Raw genomic sequence first — 25,958 nt, forward strand, 5'->3', positions numbered from 1 at the left:
AGTATGGTTGAAGTGGAGGTAGAGTGTAGTTAGATATAGATAAAGGAGCGTGTGGGACGTCAGAGGAGGTTAAAGTGTGAACAGTAAAGGGGCGTGGAGGTTTCACACAAGAAAGAGTTATAATCCACTCCCAGCCTTCTCCTTTTTCAGACACCACTAACTTTCATGGTGACCACAACCAAAACTGAGACTGAAAAAGTAAGACAGACAGATTGCTCAAGAAAATATGCTAAACAAGAAATATCTGGATAACATTTGGATATGTTAACTCAAGTCTTCACGAATCTGAAGCCACAACCAACTAGCAGCTGTGATCATTAACTAAATCCAGGAAGGGAAATAAATCAAAGAAAAGATCAGCTTTCTTCTTCACACCTCTGTCAGCCGTCATAAGTGAGGATTTCAGTTTGACTGGAGAGTAGATAGAGGCATACAGAGCTGTACTTTCCCAATCAAGATCAAGCCTGGACTAGTAAGCCAATTATTATCTGTGCTATTTTTATGGTGTGTCATATACTATTGTTTCATTTCAGATACTGTTTGCTTTGTTAATCCACAAAAATACTGTTATGTTGTTCCGTATGTGATTCCCTTTAATTCCCTTTGAGAAGTTATTTCCCTAAAATACTTCTCCTTTATGATCAGTTGATGAGGAGAGGCGAAGAAAAGCCCCCAATAATGTTCTGTTGTCAAAGGCTGAAGGGAGACGATTACAATGTAACTATTCTTCATTCATTGATATGATCTTTGCGGTAAGAATACATATCAAGTTACTGGAATTCACCTGGTCAAGACTGAAACTGGGACAGGAAAAGGTTTCTCATGTTAACATTACAGCAGTAAGATAATGTTGATGGTATCTAATGACATCTAACACACTTAAATGTGATATACACTGAGTATAAAAACATTAAGAACAGCTGCTCTTTCCATGACATAGTCTGAACAGGTGAATGCAGGTGATCCTTTATTGATGTCACTTCAATCAGTGTAGATGGATGAAGGGGAGGACATGGTAAAAGAAAAAGAAGCCTTGAGACAATTGAGACATGGATTGGGTGAATAGGCAAGACAAAATATTGAAGTGCCTTTGAACGGGGTATGGCAGTAGGTTTGTGTCAAGAACTGCTACGCTGCTGGGTTTTTCACGCTCAACAGTTTCCCGTGTGTATCAAGAATGGTCCACCACCCAAAGGACATCCAGCCAACTTGTTGGGGTGCAACTCAATATATGGAAGGTGTTTGTAATGTTTGGTATACTCAGTGGACATACAATCATAACATTTCCCTCTTGCTGTTTTCTTTCTCCGTGGCTAATGATTTAACTCTGGCATATATTCACTTGCACACTGCACAGTGTAATCATTCCAGTTCTTCAGGCTCCTGTTTGATTGATAGCAATGCATACCTCATCCCATGGGGCATAACAGTGTTTTGTCTGTAGAAAGTACCCTGGCAGAGAATGAGCATCTCAAACCATTTTTGTTGGCATGTCAGTGAAAGACAATTACAAACAAACTAATTTAGTTTCAGTAAACTAATATCCTATATCCTTTATGACAATGTCACAACTGCAAGTAATACATTACTATCAGACTTGAATAATTGTATTCCCTTGTTCTGCATTTGATCTATCCTCTGATCTCTGCTGCATCTATTTTCTCCTCAGAAATGTCTTCCCAATCAGCAACAATGGAGGACATTCCACTGACTGCTGTCCCAGGTACAGGTGAAACGACAGATGCCCAAAATGACACCACCTGCCTTCAAGTGATCACCTGCTGTGGTCGTGACCATACTGTTCCCTCCTGTGCCAAGGACAGGGACTATAGGAGACTGGCCATTAGCAGCATCATCTGTGGACTCTCCTGCATTGGCATTTTAGCTTTGGTCAACTCAGTCAAGGTAATTTCAAGCTTTTTTTTTTTAAACCTGTTTTTGTAAACATTCTGTAATGTAATCAAAGGTGTTGCCCCTTTAGGGACCATCTTGGTTCTCAAAATGTGCACATCTACACTTAAGAGTCTATATCTTAGATATGAGTCATATCAAAATATAATGTACTCTTCTATCCCTATGACAGGCTCGAGAGGCAAGGAAGACGACTCCAGAGAAGGCTGAACAATACTCCCAACGGGCAAGAACGTTTGGGATCATTTCTATTGTGGTGTGGGTGGCGATTCTGGTACTCAGCCCACTACTATTGGTACTGGTGTCATACATACTCACTCTGATAGACTGACCAATTCCCAGGAACCACCAAGGTGGATGTACTGTACCATAAGGATGGCTACAGGACAGCGGTCCAACTTCTTTAGTATTGATCTTGGACTGCTGTGACACTGTGAGGTGGGAACAGATGGAAAAGCACCTCCGGTGACTCAGGGAGACTCCAATGTATACAGCCTCCCTGAGTATCATTCTGATACGGCTGTCTTGCTGATAAGGATTTACAAAGGCACCTTTAACTTTCTTTTGTGTCACTCTGGAATTTATCACTGGAAGACTGGTTTATAGTTAACATTCAAGTGATGCCACAGCTATAAATACATTATACATATTCAAGATATTTTGACATTTATCAGTAGCCCAACCAGACTTTTAGCACTTAGAGTAAGGACTGTAGTTAAACTACCTTCTTCCTGAATAAGAGGTTGGTTCGGAGACGAGAGATGAGCAAGGGGACACAAAATAACCACTTGTTTTTGAGATAGCATTTCATGGACAGTTTATTTGCTGACATACATGAGTCCAAGACTGTATGAGTTTAAAACAGCAGAAGTTTAAAAAATCCTATATAAATTCAAAACAAACTGTGAGCCACTATACAGGGGCCTGACTCCAAAACACTCCCATGTCCACTATCTGTCTCAAACTTGACATTTCACTGTTACCATTTATGATATGCAACATGAACTTTATTTTTTAACAATGTTATATTTTTTATTTAGCAGTGAAATAAATTATTTGTATATGTGAGGAACTAATTATAAATGTCTAATTATAAAGGACAGATTGTGAACTAGGTATAATTAAATCAGGGCAGTGTTTCTGATTTACAGTAATAGTGAAAACTGCCTTTGGTTTTAAATACCAAAAACTTACAATACTTCATTTTGGTTACATTACCATTTCTACATTTACTGTATTCATGTTATTGCCTTTGTATTTTATATTTTTACATTGCATGTTTTAAATGATTTTGTAATTAAATGAAAATACATTTACATCAATTTGATCTGAATTAAGTTCCTTTTCAGGCTATTTTCCTAATTTACATTAAGTTAATATAGCTACAAATACCTTTTACTTAATATAAAGTCACTCTCTAGCTGTAACAAAAAAAATGCATACAAATACATTTATTCAATAATATATAATAATAATAATAATATAATAAATTCAATACAAACCACACAGTAAAGACAAATATTTTCAGAAATATAATTACAAAAAATGTGATGTAATAGAAAAGTTATTTGTATATACTAGCAATTTTCAATTAAATATTGCTATCAAAACAAATGTTACAAAACATTAAACTAACTGCATTGATGAAAATATTCATGCCAATGTTTCCATAGAAATACTCATTGGAGTGTCATGACGTTTACATTTAATTTTACAATTCTACATAGAATTTTTTACAAAAATGTATAAAATGGACAATATACATTTGATTTGCTATAGTTATGATCCGGAGGTGAAGAAAACAATGCAATGTAATGTGCATTCAAGGCAAGAATTGGCAGGAATAGTCAGGCAACAATTAAAGGACGGTTCTAAAAGAAAATATGAAGTCTGTGATTGTCAGAACCAGAAACATTTTCTTACAGCTGTAATTTGGCCAAAAACAGAATTCTCAACATTCAATATATCTTGAAAGTAGCTGCCATTTGATGCTAGTTGCCAATAACAGGTTTGCACCTACAGCTCAATTGGGAATTATCATCTGGAAATTGTTTGGCTAGTAAGAATCCTTACTTGAGAAGTATGTGCATTCAATAACTGCTGTGTAAATACACATTGATGTCAATGGATAATATCCACAAAGATTTGAGTTGCATGTGAGCTTCCAAATGTAGGATTCAGTAGCAAGTGATTAATAAAGCAGAACGTGTTTAATAATGATTAAAAGGCTGAGGCTTTGGCATATTAAGAATACAGATTATCAACAAAACTGAGTGCAGAAATAGTAGCAGTTTTAAATACAAAGACTTATGCACTCACTGACCTAAACCAATGATATAAAATGCATTACATCCATAGATAATCAAATATTACAATAACAGTATACTCCATATCGTTATCTACAAATAGTACACAATGAAAATACAAAAATTCTTCAATGATCATTTTAAATGGCTCAATGGAAGGTAAATATTACACCCCCACAAAATAAAAACATTGTAAACGATTACAGAAGATGAGGACGAGCTTGATGTTGGATGGAAGGCAAAGGTGCTGGGCAATTTGTAATAACAATATTTTCGAAAATGTAAATGTGCTATTGTCTACCCCTTTGATTGGCATTTGTCAACAGATATTCTGGTCAAAAGCTAACCAGGAATCCAGCTGGTCAAGCTTGGAGCAAAGAAGTGAATCAAGCTCCTGCAGATTGAGGGTGGGGTGATCTTTAGAAGAGAGGCAACCCCCACGCTTGGGCCTTCCAAAAGGAGAGCCAACCACAGCTTTCCTGGGTAAACCACCCCCTGCCCCAACACCAACAAGTGGCTTCCTTGGCTTTCTGGCCACACCAACCTCTGGGAATTCCACAAAACGCTTCATGCGCTTCTGACCAAGGAGGGAATGAGACCCATCGCGTCGACTGAGTGGCACCTCAAATATGGTCTCCAGCCGTCTGGGACGAATAAAAACAAACACAGAGCAAGGAAGTTGTTAATGAAAGGAAAGTTACAGTCAGTCATTACAATGATGATTACATGTACTGTAGGATGAACAATAAGATGCATGAGTGAACAGTAACCTTTCAGGGGGCTTGGTGAAGTTTTTATTAGTGTAGATTTCCTCCAAACTGAACTCCTTCTTCTTCACCCTGTTGGAACACACAACAGATTAGTTTGGGTTTTTTGTCATCCATGTCATAACATTTTACGAATACAGGTAGCAAGTTTACCACATACACACAGGCACACACTTCAAATACACATACCTGATAGGCTTGGGCAGGCCCATGGGTGTGAGGTTGTGGAGGGGTTTGGGTAAGGCTTTGCGAATTCGAATGGATGACACTTTCCTTCGTTCCTCATATTTGCCGGTTTCCAACTGTGCAAACACCACCACAGTGTTACCGTGGTGAAGATGGGTTAAAGCCAGACTCACTTATCTACTCATCTTTGTAACTAATCACATAATGTATGTCATATGTAAATGACATAGTTCACATTGAATATTACGTGGTCAGTGTACCTTAATTTCAGAATCTGACAATGCTTTTTCCTCTCTCATCCCTATGGCTTCGAACTCATTCCTGAAACGGCTTCTGTCCTCCACATTCTCCACATTCTCCCCATCCTCCTCATGCTGCTGGCTTGTCTCATTCTCCAAGGGAATCTTTGACAATGCACTGGAAACATGGTGGAATTAATCATTTTTAACTACTGTAATCAAAAAGGAAAATATGTATTTTTGAACAAAGGACAAAGTGGTGTTTTACCTGCAAAGGGAGGAGACTGAAGCAGAGGATATGTCTGATGTCAGGTCACAGGGGTCAGAACTGGAGAACAGGTGACATACAGAAGAGCAGGATGGTGAAATGGAAGAGGATGAAGGGGAGGTATCATGACTGCAAGCACTACTAGTGTCAGCTAGACTTCCTTTTCGCAATTTCCTGGAGAGGAAGGCCAGGGGGCTTGACAGGAAGCAGGAGGCCCAGACAGAGATGGAAGTGGAGAGTGGCACACTGGGTAACAGGTGGTAGGACGGGTTGCCCAATGAATAGGACCTTTTTGAAGGGAACACCTCTTTACGCAGGCATAACGGAGCTATCTCCCGCTCAATTTCCACACTAGAGACAGTATGACGGCGTGGACGTCTGGACGGTGCGGGAGGAGTGGGGACAGGAGGAAAGAGGGCGGGGTGGAGCCGGGGTACGGAGAGGATCCTGCCATGCAGAGAGGTGGTCCAGTGGCTGTCATGGTGGAGGAGAGCAGGGATCTCTGGGCAGGAGTAGCTGCGCAACAGACGCTTGTTCAGGGTGGTGTTGTTATCTGATGAAAAGTCCATCTGCTCACCAATCACAGTATTTCTCTCCTCCTCTTCTTCCTGCCCCCTCTTCCTAGTCACAGGCCTGTGCTTCCTACATTGAGTCGCTGCTTTCGTTTGCTTCTTTTTTTGCCCCCTCCCCCTGAGCCTCGTCTCAGAGGGTACAGGCAGTTCAGAACACTCATCCTCCTTCCCCTGCTCCTCCTCCATCACCTGGTCAACAGTCTTGTCCTGGCCAAGGTTAGCTGGTTCAGAGGCAGTGGAAAACACTTCTACATCAGAGTCCATTGCCACATAATTTACTTGCAAAGTCATAGAAGGTTTCACTATATTTTTGTTCAGCTTGATTGAACATTTGGGATAAGTTCGCACAGGCCATGGCACAGTTCTCTTTTTTTCTTCAACTGTTATTTGATTAAGTTGCAGGGACTGAGTTGTCTCGGCATTGTCCTCTGTGGACGGACCTCCCCTGACTCTCTTACGTCCACCAAGGGGTTCCACAAACCTCTTATCCACCAGTAACGCATCACTGACAGACATTTTATTAGATCCATTCCGACTCTTCTTTGGGCTCTTGCTAGAGTCAGACCCACTCATTTCTGCTCCCCAACCTGCGTCTTTGCGGACAGCCACCACTGCGGTAGTCTGTAATGTCTGTTGTGTAACATCTGAAGATCTAGAAGCTACATGGAAATTGTCAACTTTGCTGGGCTTCAAAGAGTGCAAGTGATCGGCACCAACACCAGTCAGCCCTGAAGACGTGCCAAGCTGTTGGGTTGAGCGTAAGTTATGAGACCTGGATTTATTTTGTTTCGGTGGTTTTACTGGACGACTCTCTTCTGAAGTGATCTCATTCAACTTCAGACACTTTTGTTGATTTTGAGATGACTCTACTTCAACCACTGGTGAAATCTTCCTCTTCTTACAGATGTATTTTTGCTGATTTTTGGATGCCGTTTGAGGCCACTTCCCCTTGATATCCAAGTGCTGATCAGAGACAGGCAGTTCATGATTTTCTTTCATCAAAGCAGTTGTCATGGTAGTTACCATTTCCATATTACATGCTGAACTAGAGTCAGTGTCACCATAACTCAAGGCACTGGTCATACCCCTACTATTGCTGGCTGCTATGCTGTTGTCACACAAACTGTCATTACTGTGCCCTAGCACACTCCCATTACTTGAAGTGGCCATTACTGTGAGAGATGTCTTTTTCTTAATACGCCCACTTCGACCTCTACCTTTGTCCTTAGTCACCTCCATCAGAGGTACATGTGTTTCAGAGGGTTTTTGAGTGGTTTCAATGTATACGGTAGAACTCTGGCTAACCCGAAGCAGCACCCTACTTTTAAGAGACTGAGATTTAGAAGTTGCACACGGTTTTGATCCAACCCCCGGCTGGACAGGTTCTACGTCACTTGCGTGCTCTACTGATGTTAATGTGTAACTTTCTAACGCAACATCTATCGTGTCTTCTTCTGTGACCTCTTCACATTGCTCTCTTTTCATCAGTTTCCCTCTTTGCTTTTTCTCTGCATCTCTCTTGATCGCTGTAAAAGCAGTTGCTCTGCATCTCCTCTTAACTTCCTTTGCCGAGCCTGCCATATAGCCTTGCTTTCCTTCACACTCATCTATCTGCTTTTGAAGACACTGACTGACTGAGGTACAGTTGTTCAGTGTTGTGTTTACAGGTTTTCTGGGGCTTTTCCGGATAGACATATGTGACTGGGAACCACACACCAACATGTTGTTTCGGTCTTGAGGCAGACCAACAGCTTTTATGCTGTCATCTGCCTGGCATAAACTCTCAGAAGGGGTATTGTAGATAGAGGATGATAATGGACTAGATGTTTCACTGTCAATACAGTCCCAGATTTTGTACTCTACATACGATTTTGTGGCAAGCCGTTTAGCCTTGGGCTCACAGATTCCTACTTCAGCTGGCAAACTAGAGATGCGGTCTGCTTCAGATGCGTTAATTGCAGCAGAGGGACTGCTCTGTGATGCAGCTTCATTTAGAAAAACACATTTTCGGCGCAATGGTCTCCGGTGAGCTCCTGTCAAATCCACCTGCTCCTCCATTTGAACAATGAGAGACAGCTTGGACCCACATGAGGAACTTGAGGGGTCAGGGGGTTGAAAGGACATGGAAGAGCATGAGTTGAACTGGGACTCCGTTGATTCAGAACCACACTTGATACTGCTTCTGAGTAGAGGACTACGCTGCATACAAGGTAATGAATCATTATTATTGGTCTCCTTTTCTGAGCTGTTTGACATACAGGTGTCCCTTTGCGCATCTCCAGGTGGCATTATATTTTGTTTCCCCTCAAGAGAAAAGTCATCCTCTTCTGGAGTGCCGTGGGTTTTTAGATCCATGCTGAACTTTAATTGATTACGAGAGGCAGGGTCATTTCCTCCTCTTCCAGCTTCAAAGTGTTGCACTGTGCCAGAGGTTAGCTCGTACCTAGGTCCTTGTTGGTGAGAACTATGAGAGGCAGAGGAGACGTCTACATCTGGTTCAGGTGGGGAGCTATTGGGTTTGAAAAGTCGGACGGGACTCATGACAATCTGTGTGAAACTGGCCATCTTGGATTTAAATGACTGAAACAAAGGGCCAATCACCCATCGCTTCACAGAGCTCGGGCTTCCAGGGGACTTTCCACAGTCAACCTCTTCATCCGCCTCCATGCCTGATTGGTTGAAATCATGTTCAGTCTTGCCAGTAGTATTTACATCTAAAGTTAATGTTGAAGAGGATGGAATTGCTTTGTCATTTGAGCCTTTTGTGTCTTTGTTCCTACAATGGAAAAAAATAAAAAAATAAACACATGAACAGAGAAAAACAACACTATTGTACAAAATACAGGTATGTATAACAAACTACAATTAGGTGGAATGGTATTATTCATCCAAACTAAGGCACTACCAGCTTGTTTTTATGAATACTTATGAATGGATCTTAACCAAAGAATTCTGACTAGTACCCCTACCTTAAACTAGTTGGGGATATGAAGAGGTTGAACGTAATCAGACAAGCCTTCCACTAATCTGAAATGTTAACTCCATCCATTTCACTTCATCTATTTTTCCTCCATCCTTTTTCATCCCAAAAGAGATCAACCTGGTCAACTGAGCAACACCATCCATGATCACTGATCTCACTAGGCAGGTTTCCATTGACCCAGGTTTATTTGACAAAAGCAATGCCGCAAAACAACAACAACGTGAAATCAAAAACAGCAGCTATAGGAGAACGTTTCTAAAGATCGACAACATTTGGATCCATTCGACAGGGGGAGGATTGTTCTTTTTGTTTATCTTTATTGCAACAAACGGAAATATTTTTTTAATTAATAACTTATTACTGAATCATTTAAGGTGCGCGGGGCAGGGCACGTGATGTTATAACTATAAAGCTCCACTTAACATTTAATTCTAAATGCCTACTGTTTTCTAAATGTATTATTCAACTATGAAAATAATGTTTCTTTGCAGGATAAGATTGGTCTTGACTTTCAAGAAAGCCTGAATTGCTTCGCCTTGCTTTTCTGGTTGGCTGGATGCAAGTTTCACCATCCAATTATTTCAGATATACAGGAGTGCAGGTTTCACAGTGGCACATGAGAATTATATGAGAGGTTCCCGAACGTTTGGGGGGAGGGACCCTACCAGGTAAATAAAGTGATAGAATCAACGGCCAATGTTCACTTTCTTCATTGGGACTATGACAGTCTATTACAAATCTGTCCGACAATGCTTTTGACAATATCTAAATCTGACGGAAGTATGGTTTGAAGTGACTAAAATGCACCAGAAAGGTATTGGGAAGTTCAAAAGATCGGCAATAATTTTGTATGATCTTTTCTGTAGAAAATACTATCATTGGTTTTGTTCTTTTCCTCCCAGTCTTATTTAGTGCCTGGTCTTGTCCACTCTGTTCTAATGAGTCCTGTGCGGCTTGTGGGCATTGTAGAGGGAAACAAAGTTGCATCTTTCAGTGATGGGGTCATAATATGTTGTTGCTTAAACAGTTCGAAAGATCAAAATCTGTAAAAAATAAATACAGAAATCACTGTTTATTACAACTGCATCAAGCAGCTATCGGAGGTTACTGATTCTCAATTCTATGAACCAAGAGCAATTTTATTTATTTTTATCCCATTTTCAAATCAGGTGACCTCACATGGGGTCACGACCCCTAGTTTGAGAAACACTGTATTAGAATGTGGCAAATATTAGTCAATTATTGCATTCTATACATGCTGGCTTTTGAAGGCCAAACAAAACATGAAACAGATGGGAAAGAGGGCATACAGGCAGTAACCAATTTATTAATGCACAATTTGCCTAAATGGTTAATGGTTAATGGAAAGACTTCAACCACTTAATTAAAAAAATATATATATATATATAAAACAGCTAGACGTAATGCCGTCACACCTAAACATATATATTTTATATATATATACGGCATTACGTCCAGCTGTTTTTAAATCGACACAAGAGAGATAATTTGAAACGCACCGTAGCAGGCAAATGTTGCATCTATTTTCAATGCGAACTTGCTAAATGTTGACAAAAATCACTTGATAGGTTAATGGAAACAGCCACTGACTCAATCAATTTCCCCACCCATGGTAAAACACTTAAGTTTCTAGACATTTGAACAAATCAAGTCATATGCACACAAAAAACATTGAACTTCTATGTAAGTCATCATACTCACTTAGACATTTGACATTCTGATGCAACATTGAGATCCAAACCGCTCTGCAAAATAAGTAAATATTTACATCATAAACATATCCATATATTGTAATCACTTTGCCAATAATTGCCTCTGCCTTTCTCACGCATAGTGACCATGAAAAATAAATAGGTTATTAAAAAAGTTAGTTTTTTGGTTGCAAAATGGCTTTTATAGAGACACCGTCAATCTGCAACAAAACTGATTGTTAATGTAAACATCACTGAGGATGTCTGGCTATCGGCTAGTTAGGTCAGTCATGTTTGCAGACACTAATTATTGCTCCTTGCTGTGCATCTCGAAGATGCAGCAGACCGTGTAAGAGGATTAATTTACATCTTTCTACCGTTTACACCACAGCATTGTGTAGGGCACTGTACTACCAAAACACAGTGCACTAGGGTTGGGCCATGTCTGGAATAACACATGGTCCTGTCCAAACGTTGTTGATATATGATCATATCGTCTATTTTCTCTCTCAGGAAGGGGGGTTGCAAAATGATTTACAAATTGGTAGGGCTATGTTTCTCATGTACATACAAAAACTCAGATATCAGTTATATTAGCCTGCTTTGAGCCATCCGGAGGAGTGGTGGTAAATGGGAGTGGGGGGGCACTCAGGGAATTCCTGCCGACGTCACAGGATTCTCCGATCACATAACTTATTACCGGCGCAGGTGAAGACACAGAGACAATTACGCACAGGGGGAAAAAAAGGGAACAGTGGGAAACGTGGGAGGAGAGGAAGGAACGGACAAAGAAATAAGGAGAAATATAGAACGGAGAAACCAGAAATGGACAGAAGAGGACATCGAAAGACAAAGAAGGGATTAAAAGATGAAGAACGTGCGTGGGTGATTCCCGTAAACGCAAGCCATTGCCAAGCTAAGCCACAAAAGAGACTATTTAATTTGTTGATTATTAAAAAAAGGCTCATTGGTGTGTAAGTAAAGTGCTCTGAACCAAGCTAGGATTTTGTTTCCTTTCTTGAACCGTTCAAGTGCCATTCTGTGAACATTAAATACATCAGTTGTTTTTGCAACTTAAAAACCCGACTCTTCCTCGGTTTACACCAACCCTTGCTACCGCCTAGATCGGAACCCCTCTGGACTGATCACACTACCTTTTAAAAAACTAATATTATAGCCGGTCCAATCGTAGGCTATTGTTATTTCATCTTGATCACCTGGGCAAGCACATTTGCGACATTCTTCCATTAGGCTACATTCCAACAGTAGACCACAGGCAAAGGGAAAAGGTGAGAGGAGAGTGCGTAGATGGAATGAGAAGGAATTATACATAGAGCAAATTGATGATGCTGTTTGTATGTGGCTGCTATGAAAGTGAACCGTGTGTGCGGGTGATCCTGGGTGTATTCATTCCGCCGACTCTGTTGAGAAACTTTTGTTAAATGGAAGCAAATGGAGCGAAACAGGTATAAACCTACCTGAATTTGTCCAATTGAAACTCTCGTTTGCAATTGTTTGGACTAATGATTACACCAAGATCAGCTAGATGCAGGCAAGTGTGCAAGGAGGTATTTAATGTGTTACTGTCTGTCACCTTGATAACTCCAATTTGTTGCGCAGCCTGTGCGCCTACATTATAAACTTTAATTCGTAGCCTACGTTGTATCAACCTCATGATGGGTATAAGGAAAATCATGTGGAAGTATCATGTAATAGCCTAAACCTATCGATGTTACATTGAGCTGAATAAATGGAATATGAATGACAGTGATCCAATATGCTGTAATAGAAATAAGGCCATGCTCATAAAATTTTAATTTTAAAAATTGTCCACCCTAATGTTAACCAGCCCCGACCACCACTGATGTACAGACAGATTATCTAGAGTGGATACAGTAGAAAGTGGCCCATGCACAAATAGACATTTATTGCATACCTTTTTTAGCGGTTGTTTGCAGAGGGGATCAACTCTCATTAGGTTTACTGACAGGGACTGAGACACTTGCATCTAAGGATCAGAAAGGAGTGAACTGATTACCAAACAAGACCCTTTTAAGTAGCCTATAATATCTAAGAAACCATTAAGACTTAAACATGAAACTACCACACTGTTCTCCCTCTTGGCAGGGGATGTATTTTGTCTGGACTCCGCCAATGTGTCTTTGGGCTCCTGCTTCTTCGGTGTCTTCTGAATGCGCCCACTCCTCCTCCTGTCACCAGGCTTTTTGCCATCTTCACAGCTGTGGGAGATGAACAGTTATGGTTTGGACTCTTCACCAGTTGCTCTCAGTAATTGCGATGGTGGTTAAAAACATGGGTTTCAAACAAGCAAGAATATAAATACAATAGGGGAAGAGGAAAGCAAAAGGTGCCAGGGGAACTATACCTGGGGGTGATGGAGGAAAGAGGGAGAAGGTGGGGTGGAGGTTCGCTGTGAGGGGGATTACAGAAAGGGGTTGGGGGAACCTTGGCATCTCCCTCCATTGGACAGACTATTTAGGGGAGCAAGTCAGGGAACTAGATCAACATCCTCACTCTCCCCTATCTGTCTTTCTCTGTAAAGACAACAGAAATAAACATGCTTTTATCTCATTTTCAAAATAGGTAGGAACTGGCTTGCTTGGTTATGGTATATGTTAATCAATTGCACAGTAAACATTTGTGCAAAATGTACACAAATGGAAAGTTAGCTAGCTTGTGCTTTTATTTTCATCATTTTAACCTTTCCAGAATGAACAATAAAACGTGATTTGATTAGTTTTACTTCGTCAGCTAACAAATACGTGAATAAGCCACTAATAGCTAGCTACCCGTATTTGATCAAATGCATCATTTTTGCCTCCTATTGACAATATCATTTTTATGCACTCTTTTGAACAAAGCACATTATTTGTGTTGTCATGGGGATGGTACACCGGTGGAGGCCACTTCTACAAGAGCTCGTTATTCGTTAACTCGCAGTAGATCTGTGTTGTGCATATCGTGAACTTCAATGCAATAGCCAGCTAAGGTCTATGTGGTAGTCAGCTAGCTAAGTTAGCTTGGTAAAGTCGGAAAATTCAATCATTTCAAGGAAGATGACGTAAAATGACGGTAGGGTGAGTATTAGTAGCTAGCTAGCGTTAGCAAATATGCTAACGTTCGCAGCCAGCCAATGCACTGCTGAGATAACGTTATAGTCATAAACATTAAAAATATGCATATTTTATGAAGCCAACTTAAAATAGTAAACTTACCGCACCGCCCCAATTATTTAGTAAGAAAAATATGAAGTTTTGTTATAATATAATTGTGTAGACATCTTTAACGTAAACACGACGCAGGACGGCGCCCAAGTTTAACCATTTCACAAATGTCCGTTCATCATCAAAAGTTCCACTGGCACGCCGACCAAGAAACCAATCAGAGGGAAGCGTTCACATGGAAGAAATCCCTCCAGAAATTCTATCCAATGATCTAACCAATGAAGGAAAGCTATAAACGTCTCTCAACCAACTGCATTCTAGTGAAGGGATCTTGTTAGGTAAGGACGGCCAATACAAGTCAGAAAGCAGTCTTTGTCCTCGAGTGATGTATATTAGAACCAATCAGAAAGCCGGAAAGTAGCTGGTTCAGAAGCCAGTGTAATACAAAATATTTTTTATCAAATTTGTGTAACTGCTCTCCAATGTTGTAACTGTGCACTATATAGAAACCCAACACATATTTAGTAAAATGCATTTAGCAATGTTTCAAGACCTTGTTTGTAGGCTTAGCAGCAGACAAGAAATAGACAATATAAAATACCAATTTGTTTATTTTAAAACAGGAAGGCTACATACAATAAGAGATCAGATAACAGAGAATGTGGATGTGTGTGGGTGTGAGCGAGAGACTATCATTGGTATTTATTAGGGTCCCCATTAGCCACTGCAAACACAGCAGCTACTCTTCCTGGGGTCCACATGAAACAACATAATACATAACATTATTAGTCAAGAACTGATCATGGTCATGTGTAAAGATCAAAGTCTAGTCTCTTGGAATTGTAGAACTGAGCACTTCCCTGTTCAATCCTCCTGCAGTAAACACCATCTTTGAAATAGCCCTCATCCACCCAGCCCTGAAAGAGACAGAAAATAGGGATTACTGGACAGAACCGGCCTGGCCTAATCCAGTATAACCAGGTACAGGATCATAAGGGAAGAAGGAAAATATACTGTGACCACCAGGAAAACAGACCAGGAGCAGAATGGCAGGTACTGTTTATGTTCCTACCCCTAGGACAGTTACTAGAGCAGAAGTGCAGATATTACTAGCATTAATTTATTGTCCAATATACTGTAATAGAAAATTGAGAGATAATTCAAACCTGCATCTGCTGACTGCTGAAGGGGCCGTAGAGTTCAGAATTCTCCTCTGTGTCCCATTTATACTCCCACATCACCTCATCACTCACTTAAGACAAACAAAATATGTTTACACATCTCAAAAGTCAACAAAAATTGCACCTGTAATAGTAGTGTAAATGTTTTGGAACCAGCTGACCGCACACCAATTTACTCTCACTAACCAGTCTCATCATCCTGTTCCTCTTTGTCCGGAGCTTTGACACTGTGCTTCTCGTCAATTTTGTCTGCAAACATGTCAAGCTCATCTTCCTCCTCCCCATTTAAACTCCTCCCCAGTGATTGCTGCTGGCTCTTCCCTTTCAGTGTGTAGGCCAGTTTTTCATAAGTCTGCTGGTATATTTCAAACACCCCACTCCCAACCAGTCTGTCTGCAAGTGCCGTGAGCCTGTCCAGTTTTTCGGTATCCCTATTTGTTTCTTCTGCTTTCCCGTTCTCTCCCCTCTGCTTTCCCTTCTTACGCCCACCTAGGCCTCCAAGCCGGCGAAGCCCTGTGGCAACAGTCTCCCCAGGTAATAGCAGCTCCAACACAGCCTCTGTGAGCTGATGCTGGCTGAAGGATGCCAGGGGGTCTTCAACTGGCTCCTTTTCCTCTTCCATGTCTTCCTCTTCGTCACTGTCTGCCTGCTTCTCCTCTCGCTGTTTCTCTTCTTCTGCCTCATCTTCATCCCCCACTCTCCTCCTCCTCTTGGCTGCCAGACCTTTCTTCTTTCGTTTAGTAGGTTGCTCTCTTATTTTCACCTAAAGAGCGAGACAAATACATTACTTCAATGTGTGTGACATTTCTGCAGTGAACTACTAATCAAATAACTAAAGACACAGTTACCCAGTCAATGTTGTCAAGCCAGTTGTCCCTGATCTCTTCATCCTTTTTGACGTAGTAGTTTCCTTCAGAGTCAAAGTGCCCTTCTTGCATCTCCTCATCCAGGTTAAAGGGTGTGATGGGAACTCCCTCGTCACAGTCAATTGTTGCCCCCTCCTGACCTAAAACAAAACATGCACTTTTAGACATTAACAGGTAGACTCAGCAATATGACAGATGCAAAAACTAAACAGCATATTGGATCAATTTGCCTAACAGCTAAGTGTGTTGAAGCGCGATGCTCAACTTCTCTGCCGATTTGGTCCTGTGGCTACCACGTTGCAATGGGTAAGGCGAACCCATGCACATGCGCAGATACTGTGTGACTGTGTCAGAGGGAAGTCTTGCGTCTCACTCATCCCAATATCTGCGGTGCTGCTTGTGGCAATGCCATTTCTCAGAGTCTACCTTTAAATAACTGTAGGGTCCAGGTCTCAGTTATGAAGACAATCAAATTGGTAAGACAAACCTTCCACATCGTCACTGGCCAATATGTTGTATTTGCTGCTCTTATCTCCATCTTCTTCCTCGTCCTCCTCGTCACTGTCCAGAGAATGTTTCCCCTTGAACCTGGAGCCCGGCCCAACCACATCCTCACATAACTGGTGAGATCCCAGGTGAGATAGCAAAGCAAACTGGTCAGTATAGAAAACCCTCAAATAAATGCCTCTAACTAACACAAGTAACAAAGATTATTACATCAAAAAGCATATGTAATTATTATGTCCCACTCTATGCTGTTAACATTTAATGTAGCACTGCACTGTACTGATCTGAGAACAAGTGTTTGTGGCAGCACCTTCTTCTTTGGAACGTCCTCATCCAACAACTCTCCACCATCGCCGTCCCCAAACGTGACTTTTCTTTTTGACATTCTGTTGATGACAGAAGAGAAAACAAATCTAAATGTACATGTTTGTAGTATACATGTCTACATATTACTGTACTATAATGAATCAAACGGAAGCAATCTAATTAGCAAACGTTAGCTAACTACTGCGCTAGCTAACGTTAACTAATGTTAGTTAGCTAACCATTTACTGAAGCTTTTGAATAAGTATGTTATCGATATTTAAGCTACTACACTATTCCACGTGACGTTAACTTACGTGATACGATTATCTCCACAATAGTGTGACTACTACAGCTATAGCTTGCTAAATTTGTTTTGCTAGCTGACTAACGTTAAGATACTAGCAGGTATCAAGAAAACAACGAGACATGCAGAGTTAGTAAGTAACGTTAAAGGGGCGTAAGTTGGCTAGCTTCACAACACTTTGCGTGCATCTGAGTATGGATAAGGATAATTTAAAATGCCAAAAATACAACATGTATCTAAATGCAGATAGCTAAGGAAAACAAAAACTACCTCGCTAGCTACTAGCTATCGATACGAAAAGTCTGCAAGCGCCATTCAACTAAACAGGAAGTGATGTCGAACTTGATGCGTACAGTTCTGCGGCATGTTCAAGAGGTGTCACGGTCTCAACAAGTTCTCTAAACAATTCAAAACGTTCAGCACCAGAACGGGGTGTATTCAGAGTTTGTTCATTTCGAATTGTTTAAATGTTTTGTAACGTATCTATCTCCATGTTAGGGCATTTCATGGGTGTTGGGGGGGTGTATTTGCATCTAGACACCAACTTATTGAAGGCCAATGACACTCCTCCTTTTCTTAGGAGCCTTGTGTTGTTACTATGTTTAGGTAAGCCACATAGTATTTTTATCATCTTTGGGCTTCTATGATTTCAGTGCCAGCACACGTTTTCCCTTGGTCGAGGTCAGATAACTGTTATTGTTCTCTAGTCCTTTTTTGTTTTTATTGTTCATAAAAATGCTTAATTTAAATAGGTTAAAAACTGCAATGATAAAGCTCTGTTTATGTGGCTCTGGCCCTCATAACCACTCATGTTAATGTAGTGGTGCTATAGGGTCCAACTAGGCCTTAATGAGAGGATTCATTCTTGGTTATGAATCAATCACCAGAGGAAGTAAGGAACATTTAATCAACTTCAAGAACACATTTAATACAATTTGATATAGTAAGACTTTTTTTCTAAAGCATCACTGAGGAAATTAACTTAACATTTTACACAGAACAGGGAAGTGAGGAAGAACACCCCCTCAATGTATACTATCTGGGTAGTAGGTGTGGACTTAAGCGTAGAGGGGAAAGAGAATATTGTGTGTCAGGGTTTTGTTTCCAGGAAGTGGGTTGAGTTATTTATATTTCAACACTTGTCCTCTAGTCCCCATGGGAGGACCTCTGTTCGTAACCTGAAACTTTATATTTAAACAATGTCTTATTCTAGATGTGTTGTGAACACAAACTACTGTGGGAATTAGACTGAGAGGAACAAGTGAAGGTTTATGGCAGAAAATCTAAAACATATACAATTGGATGGATAGAGAGTGACCCTGAGAGGTAAGCTTGGATGACACATTACTCCTCCGCTAGACTGGCAAGAGATAGAGGTGGAAATTGTGTGTAGATTTAAGATCGTTGTCATAATGAATGGACTAGTTGAATACAGGATGATGGCAACTGGTTACTGGCAATGTTGCTTTACTGGTGAAAAAGAAAGGAGGTATTATGACAGACAAACAAGGCTCAAATGTTATGTGTTTGTACTACTGGTGCTGGATTGATATTATCAAGGATGCCTTTCATCCTCTAAAGGATCCTCTCTTTGTTGGAGAACGTTGTAATGAAGATCCATGAGAAGATTTTAACCCATTACCTATCCTGCACCTCACCGATAGATAAAGAAGGATATCTCTACAAAAAGGTATTGTAAAACTTAACAGACACAAGCAAGAGACAAATGACATGATCAATATGCTGTGAGATTATGTTATAGCACAGTCTCCTCTTGGCCTTTTGCGTTTCCCTGCCTAGTAATAATTATATCTCATTTGATATTTGAAGCTAGTTTATTATTATCAATGTCACCCCCCTCTATTTATATATCACTGACATAAATAGAACATTGAAATGGAGGGCTTGTATAAAGACACTCATTTGGGTAAAATTATCTCTGTATTTATCTCCGCATCTATTCTCTCACTCTTTACAACTTCCCTTCATCAAAAATATTGTAACTTACTCCTCCCTATCTCCATCTTTCACCCCACCACCCTGGCATCCTCCTCTTACACATACCACATCAGAAAGAGAGGACCTCCTCCTACCAGAGACGCTGGTTTGTCCTGAAAGCCAATCTCCTGTTCTACCAGGAGCGTCCGGCAGATCGACACCTGCTGGGGGTTATTGTCCTAGAGGGTTGTGCTGTCCAGCGCTGTGAGTCTGAGGGAGGACTGTTTGCCTTCTCCATGGTGTTCAGAGGTTCAGGGCTGAAAACCTACGGGCTTGCTGCTGAGGACCAGCTGGGCCAGGAGAGCTGGGTCAAAGCCCTGCTCACAGCCAGCCACTGTTACCTTTCACTGCTGGTCAGAGACCTGGGGAAGCAGTACGAAGGTGAGTGTGTGGAGAAAGTGCGGTGTGTGTGTGTATTGTTGTATTCATGCTTCAAAAATATGTGTTCCTTTCCTGCCTCTCAACCTGTATTCTTTTGTCACTAAGCAGAGGCTAAACGCCAAGCTGGCCCTGCTGAATCGCATCAACGAACCACTATGACTGGTCCAGGCTCAATGTGCCTTACCCAATCCATGACTTACCTGAACTCATGCTCCTCCTCCTTCCTCATGCCAGGACCAGCGAGGAGAGAAGGGGGAAGCCACAGTGCCAGTAATGTATTACAAGCCCCTCCAATCCCCAGCAAAGTCATCAATAAGAGGTCCCCTAAGCATTGGCCCAAGAGAAACGCACATGTCACACCTATAAATGGACCAGCACCACCATATGGAGAATGGCCACAGGTGGACTTTGATCCTCTAGAGGATTTCACCAAGCTACATGATTACTATGGAGAGGAGGTGAAGCAGCTGAGAGCTGATTGGCTGAGGAGGAGGCAGGAGGAAGAGGAGCACCTTGAGGAGGATCTCATTGACCTGAGTGAACACTGACCCACAGAGATCAGACAGTCACCACTCTGGTTATTTTGATGAGGACTTTGGTGTGAATGCCAGTATTCTGAAATAAGAAAGTGCCTTTAATTTGAGGAACTAGAGCATTAAAGAAGAACTAGTCACCTGTGTATACATCATGATGGGATTATAGTCCTATGAGGTTGATGGTGAGCCTAAAAATGTCTTGTCACTAAGCAGAGACTCATCATCAAACTCATAAGACTATCACCCATAGTGGTGTTGCAAACAACCAGATGCCTCCGGTTGTCAGGGATACAGCCCTGATGTGGGAACTCTGCTCCGGTGTTTCTTTTGTGCCTGCTACGTTAGGTTATAGGACTATAATCAGCTCATGCTGTATACACAGGTGACTGGTTCCTCTTAAACACTCTAGTTCCTCAAATGATAGTCACTTTCTTATTTCAGAGTACTGGCACGCCTACTGGTTTGTCTGTTACTGTTTGTAAATTATCATTAAAATCACTGGTATATTTTCGAGGTAATATTGATGGTAAGTGTGAAGCTTAACTTTCTGTCAGCAATCAGGGTAGTTATGCAATATTGAAGCAAAGAGCTTCCAGTCGAAGCTCGCATCTACTACAAGACCATGGTGCTTACCTACGGAATAGCAAGATAAACTGCCCCTCTCTTCCTTCAGGCTATGCTCAAAACCTACACCCCAACCTGAGCACTCCGTTCTGCCACTCCAGGTCTCATGGCCCTCCCACCCCTACAGGAGGGCAGCTCCCGATCAGCCCTGTCCAAGCTCTTCTCTGTCCTGGCACCAGGACAGAGAAGAGCTCTGTCCTGGTGGGGGAAACTGTCCCAGCTAGGACAGCAGAGTCCCTGCCCATTTTCCACAAACATCTGAAACCCTCTTAAACAGTAACTTAAATAAACAGTATCCTCACCTCAACCCCCCCCCCCCACCCCCTAAAAAAACAAACAACACAGCAACACTTCATCAGCGCTTGACCCCCCTTCCAGCTCTGCTTCTACTGATAGCTATGTTATTGAGGAAATATGTACTTTATATGCCTGTGATTATGTGGTTGTCCCACCTTGCTATCTTAAGATGAATGTACTGACTGTAAGTAGCTCTGGATGAGAGCGTCTGCTGAATGACTCAAATGTAAAACGTACAAACATCCTTGTGATGTGTTAAACATCATATATATTGATGTGTTGTTACACACTGTCAAGTAAAGGCTTCACATCCCTGTTTAACAAAATAATAAGTTACAGTGCAGCACTATATAATTAGGAGTATATCCTTCATGTTAAATGTATCCATTATTTTTAAGCAACTTTAATGCGCACAAAGGTTTATGCAGCTCAGCCATGCTGTACCACCAGAGGGTGCTACAAACTCTAGCTGTGAATTAAACCATTAATGTCCACTGATTAAAACGTGTGACAATACCCTCTCTGGTATTGCCCTGATGGGACATCCATCCACCAGCCAACATGTAACACATTCAGTTGAAAAAACAAAGGGATGAAAGTGAGCTAATATTAACATGACCAATGTAGTCTCTCATGACAGATGTGAGATTTGGATCTGTGTTCTGAGATAAGGATATATGAGGATTAATATAATGTACACTAGTGAGACACCAGTGGTAAAATAAACAAGTTACTTATTTAAGAATATCAGATCAACGGATCAAACTGAAGTTCACCCGCGGTGGCAGGTATCCTAGCGGTAAAGAGCATTGGGCCAATAACCCAAAGGTTGCTGGTTTAAATCCCTGAGCTGACGAGGTGAAAAATCTGTGAATGTGCCCTTGAGCAAGGCTCACATCCATATATGGTCTGGGTCAGCTAAAAGGTGAAACTTTAACCTTTTAAGTTGAAGTGTGAAAGTGGTTTTCTATGTGCGTCTCAAAGATGAGACTTTGGCTTCACCACATAGCAGAAATTCATACCAATCATCTAGAATGTGATAGATTTGTCCAGGGGAGTGTGGAAGTGTGTCACCTTACACAAAGCACATACATCTGTATATTAACACCTCCTCACACTGTGACAGGATATAAACAAGCCATAAGGTGTAACCCAGGGCTGTTCAATTCCCTTCCTGGAGGGCCAAAACACTTTGTTTCTACCTGGTAGTTAATCGCACTCACCTGGTGTCCCAGGTCTGAATTAGTCCCTTATTAGAAGGAGAGGATGAAAGTCAGAAGTATTTCGTCCCTCCAGGACCGACATTGAACAGCCCTAGTAACCTGTCTTATAATAAAGTAGGCTATGTGCACTCTATATAAGGAAGTATGGGGTCCTGTTACAGAACTGTGTGTAGATAATGTATGGTACACCATATGACCAAGCATCCTTGAATGTAACTTCCCTGGTTAAATAAACTAAAGTATAATGAAACATGACTTTACTTTACAGTTTACCATGTCAATAACAAGGCAGGTCAGAGGTCATAGAACAACACAGACAACCGACGGCAGGTTACAGGCCCTACCCTAGTCTCCCGACACTGGGGAAGCTTCTCACCTGTCTGGCGGCACTTTGGGTTTAAGTTGTTTCAAATAAAATAAAAGACACCAGACTGGGATATATAAAAATAACTAGATGAGTGGATGAACTATGGATGGATAGTTTTAAAATTGATGATGTGTGTGTGTGTGTGTGTGGGGACAAGTTTCCTTTGCTATTTTGGTCTTTCTCAGCTGTCCCTCATATATATTCTCCTCAGAGCTCCTCCTGCACCCTCAGTCCCCCTCCCTGTGATCCCCTCCAACATTGCATTAGGAGTGAAGCACTTGAGGAAGGAGAGAGATCAGTGTGTGTGTGTGTGTGTGTGTGTGTGTGTGTGTGTGTGTGTGTGTGTGTGTGTGTGTGTGTGTGTGTGTGTGTGTGTGTGTGTGTGTGTGTGTGTGTGTGTGTGTGTGTGTGTGTGTGTGTGTGTGTGTGTGTGTGTGTGTGTGTGTAACTATCCTTCTCAAGGAGTCCTCAAGGAAAAATGCTATTTTAGGCATACAGGTTAGGTTTTGGGTTACAATTGGGGTTAGGATTACAATTAAGGTTAGGAGTTACGGTTTGATATAGGTTTAAGATTAGGGGTTTAGGAATAAAGTTAGGGTTACGGTTAGGTTCAAGGTTAGGGTAAATTGTTTTTAGGATGGGAATTAATTCTTTGGTCACCACAAGGATAGGAATATAAAACTGTGTGTGGGAGGGGGCTGTCTGACTTTCTGTATGGCACTATGAAAACAAATAAAAGTGTGTGCATCACTAAAGTAGGATCTCTAATAAAACCTAGGAGAAAAAAGGGCATTGGTCAGAAGTTAACAGTGCCTCAAGTGTCTTGGGTTTTTGGCAAAGGTTAACAACCTGAAGTTGGTTTTAGGGAGTATAGTTTCTTTAGCACTCCTGCCACTGATGGTAAAACCTCTTAACGGCCCCTTGTGCTAATCAAATTAGCAAAATAAAAAAAATCCCCATAAAAATCTGTCTGTTTAAGCTTGAGATATCTGAATTGTTTTGGGATGGGCTGCGTGTTTGTCAGTCTTCTTGCAAAAATGTCTGTAGCATCCAATTAATATTACCCCACCATTGAAAGCTGTGACTCTCATGAACACCTACAAATCATTGTTTGGCTCTACGACACCCACAAGCCTTTATTTATTTCACCTTTATTTAACCAGGTAGGCAAGTTGAGAACAAGTTATATTTTCAATTGCGATAAAACAAAGCAGTTCGACACATACAACAACACAGAGTTACACATGGAGTAAAACAAACATACAGTCAATAATACATTACAAAAATAAGTCTATATACAATGTGAGCAAATGAGGTGCGATATGGGAGGTAAAGGCAAAAAAAGGCCATAGTGGCGAAGTAAATACAATATAGCAAACACTGGAATGGTAGAGTTGCAGTGGAAGAATGTGCAAAGTAGAAATATAAATAATGGGGTGCAAAGGAGCAAAATAAATAAATATAGTAGGGGAAGAGGTAGTTATTTGATGACCTGGATGACCTGGAGACAGTGGGTTTGGCGACGAGTATGAAGCGAGGGCCAGCCAAAGAGAGCATACAGGTCGCAGTGGTGGGTAGTACATGGGGCTTTGGTGACAAAAAGGATGGCACTGTGATAGACTGCATCCAATTTATTGAGTAGGGTATTGGAGGCTATTTTGTAAATGACATCGCCGAAGTCGAGGATTGGTAGGATGGTCAGTTTTACGAGGGTATGTTTGGCAGCATGAGTGAAGGATGCCTTGTTGCGAAATAGGAAGCCAATTCTAGATTTAACTTTGGATTGGAGATGTTTGATGTGGGTCTGGAAGGAGAGTTTAGTCTAACCAGACACCTAGGTATTTGTAGTTGTCCACGTATTCTAAGTCAGAGCTGTCCAGAGTAGTGATGCTGGAAGGGCGGGCAGGTGCAGGCAGCGATCGGTTGGAAAGCATGCATTTAGTTTTACTTGTGTTTGATGCCCTTCCATTCGTGCCCTTCCATTCGTGCCCTTCCATTCGATACAAGAAAGCTCAGGAAATTACAAGACTAATTTAAAATTAATTTCCTGAGCTTTCTTGCATCTCTCAGATATATAGAACAGACACTTTTAAAACATACTTCCTTTTTTTGCCATGTATGAATATCATTCAATGCGTTTTTATGGGCTAATAGCAAAAGGCCAAATTCAATATTCCATCAAATAATAAAATACTGTATATATACACACACACACACATTTCACAGGAGGCTGCGGAGGGGTGGATGGCTCATAATAATGGCTGGAATGGCATGAATGGAAGGGCATCAAACACATGGAAACCATGCGTTTGATACCATTCCATTTAATCCGCTCCAGCCATTACCACAAGCCAGTCCCCCCCAAATTAAGGTGCCACCAACCAACTGTGAAATATATACACATACTGTAACTGGTCAAAAGTTTGGACACACCTACTCATTCAAGGGTTTTTCCTTTATTTTCTACATAATAATATATAAAATGCCTAGAGAGTGCAAAAGTGTCATCAAGGCAAAGGGTGGCTACTTTGAAGAATCACAAACATAAAATATATTTTGATTTGTTTAACACTTTTTTTGGTTACTACATGATTTCATGTGTTATTTCATAGTGTTGTCTTCACTATTATTCTACAATGTAGAATATAGTAAAAAATAAAGAATAACACTGGAATGAGTGGGTGTGTCCAAACTTCTGACTGGTACTCTATATACAGTGCATTTGGAAAGTATTCAGACCGCTTGACTTTTTCACATTCTGTTACATTACAGCCTTACTCTAAAATGTTTTTTTTTTAAACTATATCCTCAATCTACACACAATACCCCATAATGAAAAAGCAAAAACAGATTCTTAGAAATGTTTTCAAATTTATTCCAAATAAAAAACTGAAATATAACATTTACATAAAGTATTCTGACCCCTACTTAGCACTTTGTTGAAGCACCTTTGGCAGTGATTACAGCTTCGAGTCTTCTTGGGTATGACCCAACAAGCTTGGCACACGTTTGGAGTTTCCCCCAATCTTCACTGCAGATCCTCTAATGCTCTGTCAGGATGGATGGGGAGCGTCGCTGCACAGCTATTGTCAGGTCTCTCCAGAGATGTTTGATTGGGTTCTGGCTGGGCCACTCAAGGAAATTCAGAGACTTGACCCAAAGCCACTCCTGCGTAGTCTTGGCTGTGTGCTTAGGGTCGTTGTTCCGTTGGAAGGTGAACCTTTGCCCCAGTCTGAGGT

The 25,958-nt window shown here is 41.1% G+C and overlaps 3 protein-coding genes and 1 long non-coding RNA gene across 9 annotated transcripts; 2 read left to right on the forward strand and 2 right to left on the reverse strand.

Moving 5' to 3' along the window:
• The first annotated feature begins 74 nt into the window (after positions 1-74).
• Positions 75-3,238, forward strand: LOC118372547 (uncharacterized). The gene is made up of 3 exons (XR_008136664.1): positions 75-472; positions 1,670-1,905; positions 2,084-3,238. It is a non-coding gene; the product is annotated as an uncharacterized LOC118372547 (long non-coding RNA).
• Positions 2,712-14,567, reverse strand: LOC118372546 (serine-rich adhesin for platelets-like). Its single transcript, XM_052519185.1, has 10 exons — positions 14,181-14,567; positions 13,331-13,499; positions 13,049-13,184; positions 12,881-12,952; positions 10,955-10,998; positions 5,678-9,025; positions 5,431-5,587; positions 5,174-5,286; positions 4,988-5,056; positions 2,712-4,861 (listed from the first exon to the last, which is right to left on the reverse strand). The coding sequence occupies exons 2-10, from the start codon at positions 13,426-13,428 to the stop codon at positions 4,537-4,539; spliced, it is 4,362 nt and encodes a 1,453-aa protein (XP_052375145.1). The 5' UTR covers positions 13,429-13,499; positions 14,181-14,567; the 3' UTR covers positions 2,712-4,536.
• Positions 14,568-14,722: 155 nt separating this feature from the next.
• Positions 14,723-17,703, reverse strand: LOC118372543 (CD2 antigen cytoplasmic tail-binding protein 2-like). Of its 2 annotated transcripts, none has more exons than XM_035758477.2 (7): positions 17,564-17,703; positions 16,994-17,069; positions 16,664-16,796; positions 16,159-16,316; positions 15,497-16,073; positions 15,296-15,381; positions 14,723-15,046 (listed from the first exon to the last, which is right to left on the reverse strand). In XM_035758477.2, exons 2-7 carry the CDS (start codon positions 17,066-17,068, stop codon positions 14,936-14,938), a joined length of 1,140 nt encoding a protein of 379 aa, XP_035614370.1. In that variant the 5' UTR covers position 17,069; positions 17,564-17,703; the 3' UTR covers positions 14,723-14,935. The 2 variants fall into 2 exon arrangements, with proteins under 2 accessions (XP_035614370.1, XP_035614369.1); XM_035758476.2 differs by having other exon boundaries at positions 17,304-17,570.
• A 58-nt stretch (positions 17,704-17,761) lies between these two features.
• LOC118372544 (sesquipedalian-1-like) lies at positions 17,762-22,602 on the forward strand. 5 transcript variants are annotated; one of them, XM_035758478.2, is made up of 4 exons: positions 17,762-17,899; positions 18,875-18,983; positions 19,366-19,672; positions 19,781-22,602. In XM_035758478.2, the coding sequence occupies exons 1-4, from the start codon at positions 17,892-17,894 to the stop codon at positions 20,218-20,220; spliced, it is 864 nt and encodes a 287-aa protein (XP_035614371.1). In that variant the 5' UTR covers positions 17,762-17,891; the 3' UTR covers positions 20,221-22,602. The 5 variants fall into 5 exon arrangements, with proteins under 5 accessions (XP_035614371.1, XP_035614375.1, XP_035614373.1 ...); XM_035758482.2 differs by having other exon boundaries at positions 19,907-22,602; XM_035758480.2 differs by having other exon boundaries at positions 19,432-19,672.
• The last annotated feature ends 3,356 nt before the right edge of the window (positions 22,603-25,958 follow it).

This window comes from Oncorhynchus keta, chromosome 5 (genome assembly GCF_023373465.1).
Source record: "Oncorhynchus keta strain PuntledgeMale-10-30-2019 chromosome 5, Oket_V2, whole genome shotgun sequence".
Taxonomy (NCBI): Eukaryota; Metazoa; Chordata; class Actinopteri; order Salmoniformes; family Salmonidae; genus Oncorhynchus; species Oncorhynchus keta.

Bases quoted from the DNA above. Each gene is read 5' to 3' on its own strand.
- LOC118372546 (XM_052519185.1), bottom strand. From the start codon at position 13,428: ATGGAGGGAGATGCCAAGGTTCCCCCAACCCCTTTCTGTAATCCCCCT. The intron at 5,588-5,677 runs GTAAAACACCAC...CCATGTTTCCAG, and splicing joins TCAGTCTCCTCCCTTTGCAG to TGCATTGTCAAAGATTCCCT. The intron at 5,287-5,430 runs GTACACTGACCA...GTGTTTGCACAG, and splicing joins TGTCAGATTCTGAAATTAAG to TTGGAAACCGGCAAATATGA.
- LOC118372543 (XM_035758477.2), bottom strand. From the start codon at position 17,068: ATGTCAAAAAGAAAAGTCACGTTTGGGGACGGCGATGGTGGAGAGTTG. The intron at 16,074-16,158 runs GTAACTGTGTCT...CTCGCTCTTTAG, and splicing joins GGCTTGACAACATTGACTGG to GTGAAAATAAGAGAGCAACC. The intron at 15,382-15,496 runs GTTAGTGAGAGT...GTTTGTCTTAAG, and splicing joins GGAACAGGATGATGAGACTG to TGAGTGATGAGGTGATGTGG.
- LOC118372544 (XM_035758478.2), top strand. The intron at 18,984-19,365 runs GTATTGTAAAAC...ATACCACATCAG, and splicing joins AAGGATATCTCTACAAAAAG to AAAGAGAGGACCTCCTCCTA. The intron at 19,673-19,780 runs GTGAGTGTGTGG...GTCACTAAGCAG, and splicing joins CCTGGGGAAGCAGTACGAAG to AGGCTAAACGCCAAGCTGGC.